Here is a 14,602-nt window from a genome sequence, read left to right as displayed (position 1 = left end):
GGAAAAGAGTTCTCTTAACGATAGGTCTATACCTGATTACCTGGTCACTGATTGCGCCACATGGCGCAAAGAATGAGAGACGAAAATCAGTATTCCATCGAAAGTGTCCATATAAAAGGGGTGTCAACTTTGACTTCTTCAGTCTAGTTCATTCTCTTCTCTCATCAACACTGACAGGGGGAACAAACCTACCAAAGAACTCAAGAAGATAGAGGCAGCATGAAGCTGGTAAGTGAAAATTATTCACAATGAATCGCATATTGTCGAGGAATAGCTGCGCCTCTAAATGTCCAACTTACCAATAATTATCTCCGTCGGTAAAAAAGTCAAGCAGTGCCACAATAGCATTTTAACTTTTTAACTTAAACCTTTAGCATTTATTTTTTCAACTCTTTAGCCTTTAGCTACACGCGCCCGAGAGGATAGCGCCAGTGCACGCTTGCGGATTTTTGCCGCACTTTAATATTTTAGGTTCTCCTAAATATACATTCAAATTTTAAGGTATTTCAACGCATTTGGATAACTTACAATATTAAAAACAATGTAAATATTTTTATCTTTCATTTAAAAACAAAAATAAAGCATATTAATATGCAAATTTCTGGAGAAATACTTTGAATAATTTTGCTTAAGGAGTTGCCGACGACAATGTTCTTGGTCGAGGGAAAAGTGCAGAAATAGAATACCAAAGTGTACCACTAGTGATCTTTACGCAGTAAACGGGCTATTTCGAATTTTCAAAAAATGCGGCAAAATCCCCGCTTAGCGTGTAAGGAAGGGCTAAAAAAATTTCGATACCCTTCGTCTTGCCACTCGAAACAAAAAGCCGATTCACGAAAAAATATGAGATTGGAATGAAATTTTTTTTACGGATACTAGTTCTTATTTGACGTCATGCTGAAGTGGTGACCAAATTAGGCATTGGTTATGCGTTGGCGCACACATATGTATTCAGCTCTGCGAGGCAACTAGAGGATTATTTTTATTATATGTGTTACATAATTATGAATATATTTGCTAATAAAAGAGTTGGCCGCGGAGCTACATCTTCCCACTAGGAAGATTGTTGACGAAAATGACCTCAGCTCTTCCGATGTTCTGTCAAAAACTGCATTAAACCGCAATATGGAATGTTTGGAAGACAGGTATTTGCGATTTGCAAAAATATTACCCCCTCAACATGAGCTATGAAAGATGTAGAACATAACATAGAATGATAGCGATTAATACAGAGATAAGTTTAAGAAACAAAAAATTATGAAATTATTCTCTTTGCAATTTTATAGTATCCATGAAACTTCAAAAGGTCACAGATATATCTAAACCGTCTAAAAGAAATTATGGAATAAAAAAACTATAAGCTACTCTATCAATGTGATTGATGAATGCTCAGAGTGAAATGCAAAAAAAATTCACCCACAAGTGCTTATTTTACATTTAATACAAGTCATTACTCATGCAAAGAATACATAAGCGCCTTCAAAGTTTTATTTGAGCGAAATGAAAAGTATATTTCCATGCTGTTTCTGTCGTTCGGCAGTATGATCAGGAATTCAATTAATAAAATGACAATCAGCCATGATTTTTTTCTCCTTTCCTTCCTTTCACAAATACTTCAACTGAGTGAAGCATGAAAAGAGAAGTTGAAAATACTAATTAACAACTTTTTATTGCAGTTCCTTTTAGCCGTCTTGGGCCTGTGCGCCCTGGCTACGGCAGAGTACGCCCCTCCAGAACCAACGTACGGCCCACCACCGCCGCCTCCACCGCCTCCACCACCCCCTCCACCCCCTCCTCCACCGCCAACGTACGGACCGCCTCCACCAACGTACGGGCCTCCGCCTCCACCACCGCCGCCGCCTCCTCCACCGCCGCCTCCACCTCCACCGCCAACGTACGGACCGCCTCCACCGACGTACGGGCCGCCGCCTCCACCACCGCCGCCGCCTCCTCCACCGCCGCCTCCACCTCCACCGCCAACCTACGGACCGCCTCCACCAACGTACGGGCCTCCGCCTCCACCACCGCCTCCACCGCCGCCTCCACCTCCGCCTCCACCTCCTCCGCCTCCTCCACCAACATACGGACCACCTCCACCAACGTACGGGCCTCCGTCTCCACCACCCCCTCCTCCACCGCCTCCTCCTCCTCCTCCACCACCGCCTCCTCCACCACCAACTTACGGTCCACCTCCACCAACGTACGGGCCTCCACCTCCACCACCTCCTCCGCCTCCTCCACCACCCCCTCCACCGCCTCCACCACCAACATACGGTCCACCTGAGCCGGAATACGGCCCACCACCACCTCCTCCGCCTCCACCACCTCCACCACCGCCTCCACCACCTCCTCCTCCATCATACGGCCCACCCGCTCCAGAATACGGCCCTCCACCACCACCTCCACCTCCTCCTCCACCCCCGCCGCCTCCACCGCCTCCACCGCCCCCACCGCCTACATACGGCCCCCCAGCACCGGAATACGGTCCACCTCCCCCACCTCCACCGCCTCCACCACCTCCTCCGCCGCCTCCTCCACCTCCACCGACCCATGAATACGGTGTGCCTTCAGCGAGGACTTTCGTGCCGATTCCAGGCCCTGCGTTGTTCGTGCCATCTGTGAGGGCGCCTTCCTCGAGTTACCAAGTACCCGGAAGGTTTTGAACACCAGAATGCAGCCGAACAAGCCGTATTTAACTATCACACCGGTAAGTTTTTAGTTCGCAAATTTAAATGCTGACGTACTCCTGTGATACCCGTTATTCGAGGCAAGCTGTCAATGAGGCTCCTCATATGGCTGTGATTTCCGGTTTGACAGTGCGTCTAATATTATGCCTAGATTCGTTTGTTGCGCATACCGCCTTGAATAAACGAAGGTGCTGAAACAAAAAACTAATAAATGAATACCTTTTGATTATTGATTAATTAATATTGGAAAAAAAGGATCTAAAAACTAAAATTCAATAAATGTTGAAATTCGTTTACACGCCGAGGATAAAATGTCAACAAGAAAGCGTTCTTTCAAATTCTGTCCCTCCTTTTTTCATCATGTTAGACGAAACATGCGGCCACAAAAAAATCAACCAAGCCCAAGGGAACGTAAGTAATTATTAGTTCACATTTAAATTCATTGAATGTTATCATCCCAAGAATTTTGAATTCTTTAAATAAGTAACAGTTCCGTTACAGCACAGTATTTTGACGGGAATTATCCTTGAGAAAGGAAAAAAGTTAAAAAAGTAGAGAACAAATAAGAAAAATTATAGGTTAAATTCTTTCTTATCTAAATAAAAATATTAATAGCATGCATAAAGCAAATTGGGGAAATAAGAAAGAAAGTTTCGTGGCATCGGTGAGAAATAAGGTTAGGTAAGTATTAGATAGGTCAATAGAAATAAGACGCCTTGGTAAGCAGCCATTCAGAAAAGATAAGACATAAAGTACCTTTGAAGTAACTTATGGTTACTGGTGTAAAAATTGGAGTGTGCTTTTAGCCTAATTTACTTTGGGCGAGTAAAGATGAAAAACAACATATTTTATTTCTTTTCAGTTTACTCATCTGGACGAATGAAAGCAGCATGCTATCTGCCTGCCATTGACTGAAAGAAGAAGCCAGCCTACCATTAGCATCTACTCGTTATAGGATTTCCCATTATACGCGTATTTTTTCTTAGCCAGGAACTCATAAAAGAGGTTAAATTGGCATAAAAATGACCTGGTAAAAGAACACAGAAGAACTGGAGAATTATTTGTAACTCCTCTAATTATTATTATTGTAAATAAACATATTTTTAGTTAACATCCTATATTATTTACATTTTTGATACCTACAACATAAAACAACTCCATTAAATTTATCTCCTCTGCTTTGTGACTTTTTCTGAAGCAATGCATTTCAATGATATTTGATATCACTAAGCAAATAAAAAATGAAGTTTACCACGACACGTATCATACGACGAGGGCTACAAATTGAACAGTAGTGCTGGTAATTACTGTACCATGCCTTCTTTTCTCGAAGCTATTTTGTCCTAAATCACATAAACCTTACCCCAGGCGTTCATAATAAGCAATGAAATATAAATATTACCTTTTTATTAAGTGCAAAGAAAGGTATTTCATTTTTATTGAGAGGAAATCCTAGTGAAAATAATTTTGTAGGAAAACCGCGAAAGTAAATTTAAAAATAGGGTAATATTATGTGTCGGAAATAAATTTGAAGTAAGTAGATACTTTTGATAAGGATAAGGAAAACATATTCTTGCTTGTGATGCTATTTATTGTGTTAACTAATGGAAATTGCTTAACGATTAGCAACAAACTTTTTCACTCGAATTCCAGTAAAAGGATCCACAATGCAAAACCTAGCAGTGATTAAGATTCACATTTAGGCCAGTCAAGCACCTAATTCGGAAATAAACTGTGGAAATTTTTGAGGAATCTATCGCAAAGGTGATTAGCGGTGCGGGCTATTTCATGTGAAAAAGGAGAAAAACTTTAAGAAATTTTACCAAAGGAGAAAGCTTAGTGTTGATTGTGGGATGACCCTTTTGCGGTTACTGAGTCATATTTTTGAAAGTATGCATATTAAAACATAATTTATATATTGACTTAAACGAGGGAATAAGTGCTTCTAAAATTCTCAATTTTTTATCAAGCCTAAATGTACCTATTATGATCACTTAAGAAGCCTCATAATTTAGATATTCGTCACGCAGCTAAAATATGGAATAAACACGTATCGCAATATAGGGACATGCTTCCGTGAACCACGTTGGTGTACAAATTACCAACTCATTAACCTCACGTTCGGCTAACAGGATGCTTTTCGACCGCTCTTGGCTCAAAACGAGAATTTGAGAAAATTTCTCATTGATTCATGCAAAGAAAGTTTTCTAAAGGACAAAATTATGATCAAATCACGTATACAGTTGAAATTTTTTAACAGCAATATTTTCACAGTGTTAAATTTTCTACACATAATGCTGTGTAGCAAAGAAATCGATACGCCATTGGTTGCCGCTATTACCAATAGCCTATGATCTACAATATCACTATTCTTATATGCTCTGCATTCGGCATCTCTGTTCCAATCCTTTCAAATAACTTAAAAGTATTAATAATGAAAAACACTTTGTTACTCCCACAAAATTCACAGTTTATATTAAAAGTAAAATTCACAGTTTCTCTGTCATTTCTACATGAATGTATTTGAAAATGGTGTAATAGCCGAAACCGGTAATAAAATAGAAACTGTGAATTTTGTGGAAGTAGCAAAGTGTTTTTCATTATTAATATGGAGCCCTTCCACCGCGTAAATGCATCAAGTTTCGATTTAACTTAAAAGTAATCAATTAGAAAATTTTTGAAACCAAAACGAAAGTGACGGAAGGAGTATAAAGGGAAAATATAAACTAACTGTGGATTAATGTATCACGGGATTCCCACCAGGTGAGCTGATCTATCAGAGCCAGCGTTTCAATGGCTAACTCTGTGATCATGCTCAGGGCGTTGAATGCTGGGTCAAGATTTGTCCTTATATTATATATCTTCTGGCCGTGCGTAGGGTCATTTCTGATTGATCATCGTCGATATCTTCGTTTTTTTCTTGACGTCTTAATAATGTTGATCTGATTGAGTATCCCCTATCGTGGTTGAAGTTTTTGTCTGCCAACCTAATCTCAATAGCCTCCTTTGTCAACCGGTCCCAGTATCAGCTTGATTTGCAAAGAAGTTTTGCGCCGTCAAAAACGAGTCGATGGTCCACGGTATATGGTTCGATGTTTTCCTCATCGTATTTGAAAAATGTTATTGACGAAAAAATCAGCACTGTTATATTGTTCGATAAAATTTAATATAAACACCTATCACCATTATATATTTTAAGATATTTCTTTATTTAATCCTATGCGCAATTCTGCCACTATATTGAGCAATCTTATTCTTCTACTTCCTTCCAGGATTAGGCTACTAGGCCTGTTCCGGCTCCACGTGACCATCTTTTTCTTAGTCTTCCTATATTTCTCTTGCCAATTGGTTGATATTCCATTGCATTTTTTGGAATCCTTTCATTTGGCATTTGAAGTATATGTTCCTTCCATCTGTGTTTGTAGACTTGTAATTTATCAGAGACTGCCTGGACACCCAGTTCATCTCATATTTGAGTGTTTCTTAATTTATCTAATCTTGCGCAGCCTTTTAGTGATCTTAAAAATTTCATTTCCAATTTTTGAGGAATAATTGCCATAGTAAAACCAATTCCAATATAGTAGATATTTCTTATCATAATTGAAATAGTGCCAGAGGGTAAAATATTTAAGCGAAAATAACCATCCAAGTTTTATACTAACCTACACAAACTATAGTATATCGCGATAAATTGGTCCCTACTTATTACTCACTAATGCTAATCATGTATTGGCAACAAGATATGTCAGCATAATTTATGTATACATACATATGCTATGTTTATACATTGCTATTATGAATCATCCTCGCTGAGGGCCAGTAAAAATGAAGTAAATTATAGGAAACCCTTCTCATTGAAAAAAATACATGATAAGCCATCATTGTGGTGATCGGTGGTACATTTTTGAAGTCAAATGATCTGGTATTTACAATTCAAATAAATTCAATTTGAAATTGGATTCTTTGAAGCAATAAAAAAGTTAATCGGTTGAATCGTGCCCATTTTCCATCATTTTTCCCAATAAAATCACATTTCATCGTATGAGAAAGCCTCATTTACCATCAAGGCGTAGCTCTTATTATAAAATATGGAATTAATTTTTTTAAGGGGGTCAAACTGTACAGAACGTACTATAAGCATGTATTAAATAGCTAAACTACAAACGATTATATATATGCAAGGCTTAAGTATTAGGTATTCATATGATTATGCCATTAAGTTGAGGCATTCAGCTTAAATAATATGAAGATTTAGATACCAGTTTAAATAAAAAGGCGTGTGGTAGACCATATTGATGATAAAATTCCTGCTTCAAGGAATCGCTCCCGTAACGTCAGAGCATGCTTATCAATGGGTTTATAAATATTCATGGTTTTGAACAGTAGCCGTTTATATTATAAACCTTATAATGATATATTATTTGGTATTAATTGATTACTTATCTCTTTAAAAACAAATACGAGCCCATTTTGATTTTAAAATGCGACTGACATAACACGCCGTATGCTGAAAGCTACCGAGCCAAAAATTCCTCTATTTAGCTCCATGAGGTACAGTAAACCCCGCTTATAATGAATTTCATGGGACCATTCGTTCTATTTTATTATAAACGGGTTTTTGTTCATCCACAATAAAGGATTTTGCCATATACATCACAGGACAGGTTAAAATTCCGTATACCGTCTTTATTTAAGCAACAGATCCATAATATTTAACTTTCGTATTCTTAGAGCGCATATTTTTTTGTAAATAACGAAAATGTTTAAATACTATCTAATCCTACAGTTTACCCCGGAAGAAAAAATAAAATTGATAAAAACACTTCTAAATTTATTTGAAAATTTTCTATGACCCGAAAATACATAATTTTAATGTAATATAGATTATATATGGGCATTAAAAAATTACGGAGCGAACGAATGCTGCGTTGCCACGTCTGGCGCGCGAAACTTTGCTTCCTGGTTACCGGCACTGGCCTGGATAAGCCCTGTTTGGCAACGTGACATTAATAAAAGTTATTAACATTCACAAATATCAATATTTTTATAGATTATGGATCATAGAAAATTTTTAAATAAATTAAAAAGTGTTTTTACCAATTTTATTTTTTCTTTCGGTGTAACTGTAGGACTAGATAGTATTTAAGCATTTTTGTTATTATGCAAAAAAAATATGCGCTCTAAGAATACGGGAAAGCCATTTTATCAATCTTCATTAACGTTTGCAACTTATTGTGGAAGCTGAATGTTGTGGACGTAGTAGTTTTCCCTAGGTTGAGTTACAAAGTTCACGAAGTTGACAAAACGGCTAATTTTATGGTGCGTGGAGTCATTTATTACACTCGCGTGTCTACATTTTTCAATTTTTCACAAAACAAAAAATAAAATATAATTTGGAATACGATTTCCTTTAAAATGGCGTATTATTCATTATTATGGTATGCAGTGAAGTACAGATATAAATTTGTAAAGTACAGCGGCACATCATTTTGACGCCGACCGCGACATAAGTTAAAGAACCGTTTATTAGCGAAGATGATTTCTTTGTGAAAGAGGAAATGATTCCCCAAGGGACCCAATAATAATTCATAACATCGGGGATTTCGTATCATCCGAACTCGTTACATGCGGGGGAATTAACATTGGCGATCATAGGGAAGTCCAAGGAACTGGGAACTCACCTCGTTAAATGCGGGATATCGTTAAAAGCGAGCTTTACTGTATTTCTAAATAAAGGTAAAATGTGTCAGCCGTGTACACTTTGGGAACGATGCCTTAGTTTCCATAACAAAGAGGTTCAGAGATCCCGATCGGAACGATATACAAAGAAAGCAAGAAGACTCATCTGCCCCGCAGTGGTTTGACACGATCTGGATCCGAATATTTTGCAAGAAAGCGCGGGAGAATCGCCACAGGGGAGATGAGCGAGTTGTGAACCTTTGAGTGTTTGGAATATTTGGGGAACGCCCATGTTGTCAACAATCCCGTAAAATGACGCGGAGTTAAAATATCTAAAGAAATGTCCATAGGAGCCGTGACTATTTTAACGATGCACTCATAAAACATAGAAAAATTGTGATATGTTTAAATCACACCATGCAAAATCAGGCCACGGGAAAAATTATCCTGAGCCGGGGATCGAAGTACGAATCTTTGACTACACTGAATACTACGCTAGGCAGGCTAATTGAATCCCATGGCTATTGGTCGATGCACCTTTTAGGCTCTTGCAGTGCATAAAGGATTGCAACGCAAGGGATTTCTGAATCCCTATGCCCAAAAATAATTACGCTATGTATAAAAAGACTTTCTTGTACATCAGACCAAAATTGTACAATATTCTACCTAATGTATTTAGAGAAACAAATTTTTTTGTAAATACACAAGGCTGAGGAACAAATGGACAGTAACTTTTGAATACAATAAACATTATTATAAAGGGTCTGTATATTTACTTATTGCTTATATTACGCTAAACTTCACATATGTTGTACATTCTATGTTGCAATCCATTTTTAAGTCAATACAGTTTCGAATTAAATTTTACGCTTAAATTTCTTTCAATATTTATCTGTAGGTCATGTTTATTTATTGTTCGATGTTTTTTTTCATCTCAGTATTTACGTATTCTTAAGTTAGGTTCATTACAGGCTTATTGTCTTACAGGCTACCTTACCTCTCTAAATGGAAATATATACCTGTATGTGTACATATGTATGGAAAAATATATTATAATTATTACTTGTAAAATATGCCCATTGGAATTGACGAGAAACAGAAGAGATAGTAAAATCCAAGGTATACCTCACCATTAATAAATAATGGGATTTTTAAATTCAATATTCATACTGGCTACAATTTTTGATCTTCAAATCAGGTAAATAAGAATTTAATCATATAACTATACAGCAGTGACATAATTGGAGATCACATCCAGCATTAAGGGAAATGTCAGTTAAGCTATGAAACATTCTTATACATTATTCCGTAGCATTGAGCATGAGCTACTTCCAGTGGATAAGGTAATAATAAAGAAAGTTACTTATTTATGATGGATAACAGAGGAAATTCGAGTTTGAGGAGATAATTGAATTACGTGATGACGAAAAAGGTGAATAAAAGGAATAATTCGATCAGATTTTCATATTGGTGGAGCGACATCAGGTGTCATATAGGCACTTACCCATATCAGGCTCATAGTGCTACCCACTCATAATTGGTTAACCGTAGAGCTCTATATTCTGGCAAAAAAGATAAATCCCTAGCATCTCTGGGATCCAAAAATGGCGAGTCCAATTGTCAATTTCGGATTTTCATAATGGAGGGACACTTGCATAAAAAATGAATTGTTGTTTCATCATGCTCCTCACGCTATCTGCATACTACCATTTCAGCTACTACCAGGTTTAAGTGTCTCATCACTCGAGAGTGGCCCGTTAAAAAACATACTACCGTTCTCATTAAGCTTATCTTCAATAACATACGTCACTTCGCAAACCCTCATTTTGGCCCTACAATTTGAAGTTTTGCCCACCTTAGCACGGTAGTTTCTTGCAGACCTTTGCGTGTTGAGCTAGACTGTATGATCTGATTTGGCCGATTTAGTAGAATATCAAATCAAATATCTTATCAAATATTAAATAATACCATCTTCCCTCAGTTCATTAACTGCTTAGTTTCCATTGACTCCTGAATGTCCAGGTACCCAGAGAAGTCGAATTCTGCATTGGCTGCTTATATAGTCAAGAGCCTTGCGACATTCTGATAGTAGCTTTGGTATTAACCAAATGTACATCACGGGCTTCTGGACAGCTTCACTGTCTGTTTAAGTTTGAGGAGACAGTTTCATTACGTGAGGACAAAAATGGTAAATAAAAGGAATAACATTTCGCACGATTTTCCAAGCATTGGCTATGAAGTCGAAATATAATTAGAATAAAGCACAACTGTTTACAAAATACATCATATTTTTTTAATGCTACTACAATTAATGTCAATATAGGGTCAAGGTGAAACGGAAGACGGAAATTTCCTACGTCCATAATCGGTGTCGATTGATTTATGTTATCCATCTGAAGTCGAGGAAATCGACTTCTCAAACGCTCTGTTCTCAAAATAATTTTTTATTTACTTACAAAAAACTACCCTACTATGACAAACATGATGCCTGATAAGATATGTTGGCAAAGAATAAGGTCATAAAAGTAATAATTGATTTATTTCTCAAAATTATGGTGGACTAATTCAGTGAGTAATCTTACCTACAATAAATCACAGCATATGCTCCAATCAAATATTTTATCAACACCAGGATGGCTGATTGCCAAAAGGGAGTATGAAGTATACGCATCCAATATTTACAATGATTCCAGCAGGAAAATGTCCATTCCTGACTTGAGAAAAACAAGATTAATGAAATTACTGAGATTAAACTGAGCAATATGATCGAGTATTTCGCTCTTACTTTTGATGCATCTAAAATTTTCATTACAAGGCTAATAAAATGAATCACGAAACTAAGCTAGCTATTTCAAGATTATTATTGATGCAGATTATAAATGTACCGAAATACACTTATCAAGAATGAAATTTCGTACAATCGAATACATTTCCTTCCTCAAGTTATTTGGTATGAATCATTAAATCGTCAATAACTGCCGAAAAAAAATAAAATAAAACAGGCCTAGAGAGCGAAGATGAGCTCAACATATTTACCTCCAATTTTTCCACCGGACCTTTTCTCACGGGTAGAGATGAATGCCTTCCCGAAGAATGTTTTTGTCTTTTTGTGGCCGGCGCCTTGGGTGGCGATCTGAGGCTGCATCTTCGTCGCCTCGGGTGTAGCTGGCGCCTCGCAAGCGTGCTATGGTGACGCGTTTGTGTAAAAGGGGGGTCTCATCACGCGTTCATGGGAAGGGTGGCACTAGGAATGTGTGGGAGGACCAGGGTGAATAATCTGTGCTCTGAGAGAATGTCCCCGCGGGATATGGGATCCTCCACTGTCCACCCAACATCCTTGTTAGTGTGGACGTATGGACAGAGGTCTTGTGTATTTGTCATCAAGTATATAAGCTCATCTTCACCTCCTCAGTGCATCCACTACCATTCCGACTCGAAACGGGAGGAGAACACGTCAAACAGGACACTTCTTGGAGGTGAAAAAAAGTGACAACATGAAGTTGGTAAGTCTCACCCGTATGCATATGCTCTTAAAGTACTTAGATAACACTACAATTGGCTGAAATGAACACTCAAAGGGTAATTATTGTAAGTAAGAAATCAATTAAAAATTTATAACCCAAAAATATTTAATTTTAAAGAGGGAATTTTCAATTTAAGAAATTACATTGAAAATTCCCTGACGCTAGAAATCGATTAAAACCTAATTACTGATAAACTTTTCTCTCGGAAAAACCAACGCTTCGTAAAATGGGAAAATACTGTATTCATTATTTGCGCAGATATGGCCTTTTTTAAAATAAAACTAGTTAAAACATTGAAATCAATTAACTCCTTCAGATAATCTAAGACCTTTACTGTAGATGAATAAAAATGTAGTAAAGTACAGTAGTTGTTATACTTTTCCATGCTTTAGTTAAATTGCGTCTTGAAAGTCTTTTAGCTAGGAATTTCAAAATCTCTTCAATTTTTTTTCAACAGATTGATAATTCAAAATCGTATTCATAGTTTCAAGCATGGGAAATTAAAACACAACCATCCTTTTGACACTAATCCTCAGGGGGAAGAATGTTATATATCCTCTGAAACTATTTTACCATTCATATTGCTTCATAATACTTTATAAAGTATTGTCAATTATGAGTCCAAGCATCAAATGAAGTATATTGCGGAAGCTGAGACACGGGACCTCAAATGAAGGCTCAAACCTGTCTTCTAAGACGATACCTATTTATTCAAGATTCAGCAATACGGTTAAACCTTTTTGCTCTACAATTTTTTCACTTGAGCTATCAGTGTTAAGAATATTTGTGAAGTCTAGTTTTCACATCCACGGTCACTCACGTGGACATAAACATTAACCTCACTTCCGTACAGCTAATTGCCAGTATGAATTGGCTGTCGCAGCAATATTACGACGAATACAATTTTTTTTAATGGTGACTTTGTCACATTAGCTTATAGAAAATGCGCTACTTTTTGATAGAGAATTCAATGGATTACATTTTTTTCTTTGACGGAATCAGCAATGAGATAAACAAGTTCAGTGAATGGAAGGATAATACGCTACTTCTGATTTTTCTCTTCAACAAGAATTTTCTCATGGATCTCATTTTCTACCTTATTGCCCCGCAAGCCACTTCAATAGACTTGTGGCGTAAGTTGCTTGAACAACGGCCGTAAATTTTTGCGATAAATTTTGGTTTGCTTTGAGAGGGATTTAGCTAGGTTCCATCAGACATTTATTGTTAAATTATTTCCTTGACCGAGAGAAAAACGAATTCCAATACCTATTAATTGGGAAAAATGTCTATAATATTGTTTTCCTTGTTTATCGGAAAAGAAACATTTAATGAACCGTTTATGAGCAAGAAATGAAAAGGCTATCGGGCTAAAAAGCCACGGCACCCCTTCCATACCAAGCATTTGTTTCTAAAGTAGGACTAAAGCTAGAATTTTAACCCGTCGATTTTTGGATTTAATTATTCATCTTCAATGCCCCGAAAACAGGGCATTTAAAGTTTTTACATCGGGGAAAGCCAACAAACAAATTACAACGTAGGACGATTTCAAACACCCATGTCTTGGATAGGCACAACGTCCCGAGACGGGGCTAAAACCCGCAATCTTAAATTTTGGTAGGCGAGGACTTTACACCGCCGACACCGAGGCCGGTGATGACTAATGTTTTATTGCTAATTAATGGGTAATTATATCGAATGTATACGTCTATAAAACATGTAAACGTAGATAAAACTATGCTCACAGATAAATTGGCATCACACTTAAGTGGAGGCCGGAGAAGTGGGTATTTGGGTAAAACTAACGACTCTTAGGGTAAAAATATTTCGACCTTCGTAAAGATAAGTTCTCCCTTTTTACAGCTGGACCGTGGGGTAAAATAGGTAAACATAGATAAAGCCATGCTCACAGATAAAGCGGCATCACCCTCAAATGGAAACCAGATAAGTAGGTTTTCGAGTGAAATTAGCAACTCGGCGAAAAATATTTCCACCTCTGATAAAATAATTGCTGTCATTTTACTGCTTCAATCCATCCATTATTAATCATATGTATTCTATCAAGCATTAATTTCAATCTTGAATTAGCAGAAACGGATAATGCGAATTACCCCTATTTATTCTTTTTTCACCCAGTTCTACTTTGTCAGCGTTAATAATTGCCAATCTAAAGTATTTACGATAGCCTTTTCATTTCTTGCTCATAAACGTTGCATTAAATGTTTCTTTTCCGATAAACAAGGAAAACAACAAAATAGACATTTTTCCCAATTAGTAGGTATTGGAAATTCGTCTTTCTCTCGCTCAAGGAAATAATTTAACAATAAATGTCTGATGGAACTCAGCTTAATCACTCTCAACGCAACCAAAATTTATCGCAAAAATTTACGGCCGTTGCTCAAGCACCTCACGCCACAAGTCTATTGAAGTGGCTTGCGGGGCAATGTGTAAATTTAGATTTCCTGTTCTGCTAAAAGATGTTTTTCCCTCCGACCTTCGCTTTTCGATCGCAGAAAAATTTCAGTTATTCTTCCTTACCAAGGAAAATTCTCTTACGCTGTAATGTTAAATATCAATTTCTAGGCCAAGGCTTGCGAAATGCCTCTAAAAATGTCTAATTTGTAGAGAATCACCGCAAAGACTCTCTTTAACGTGTTTCTGCTTTATTTTTCAGTTCCTTCTCTTTGCCTTGGGGTTAGTGGCCCTGGGGTCAGC

At 37.3% G+C, this 14,602-nt stretch overlaps 1 protein-coding gene across 1 annotated transcript; it reads left to right on the top strand.

Annotated features, from left to right (window-relative positions):
- The first annotated feature begins 219 nt into the window (after nt 1–219).
- On the top strand, nt 220–2,663 carry LOC124161393 (formin-like protein 20). Its single transcript, XM_046537710.1, has 2 exons — nt 220–228; nt 1,677–2,663. The coding sequence occupies exons 1-2, from the start codon at nt 220–222 to the stop codon at nt 2,661–2,663; spliced, it is 996 nt and encodes a 331-aa protein (XP_046393666.1).
- Nucleotides 2,664–14,602: the final 11,939 nt, after the last annotated feature.

This window comes from Ischnura elegans, chromosome 6, assembly GCF_921293095.1.
Source record: "Ischnura elegans chromosome 6, ioIscEleg1.1, whole genome shotgun sequence".
Lineage (NCBI taxonomy): Eukaryota > Metazoa > Arthropoda > Insecta > Odonata > Coenagrionidae > Ischnura > Ischnura elegans.
Note: the sequence above shows the minus strand (reverse complement) of the source record. Positions and strands in the feature narration are given on the sequence as shown.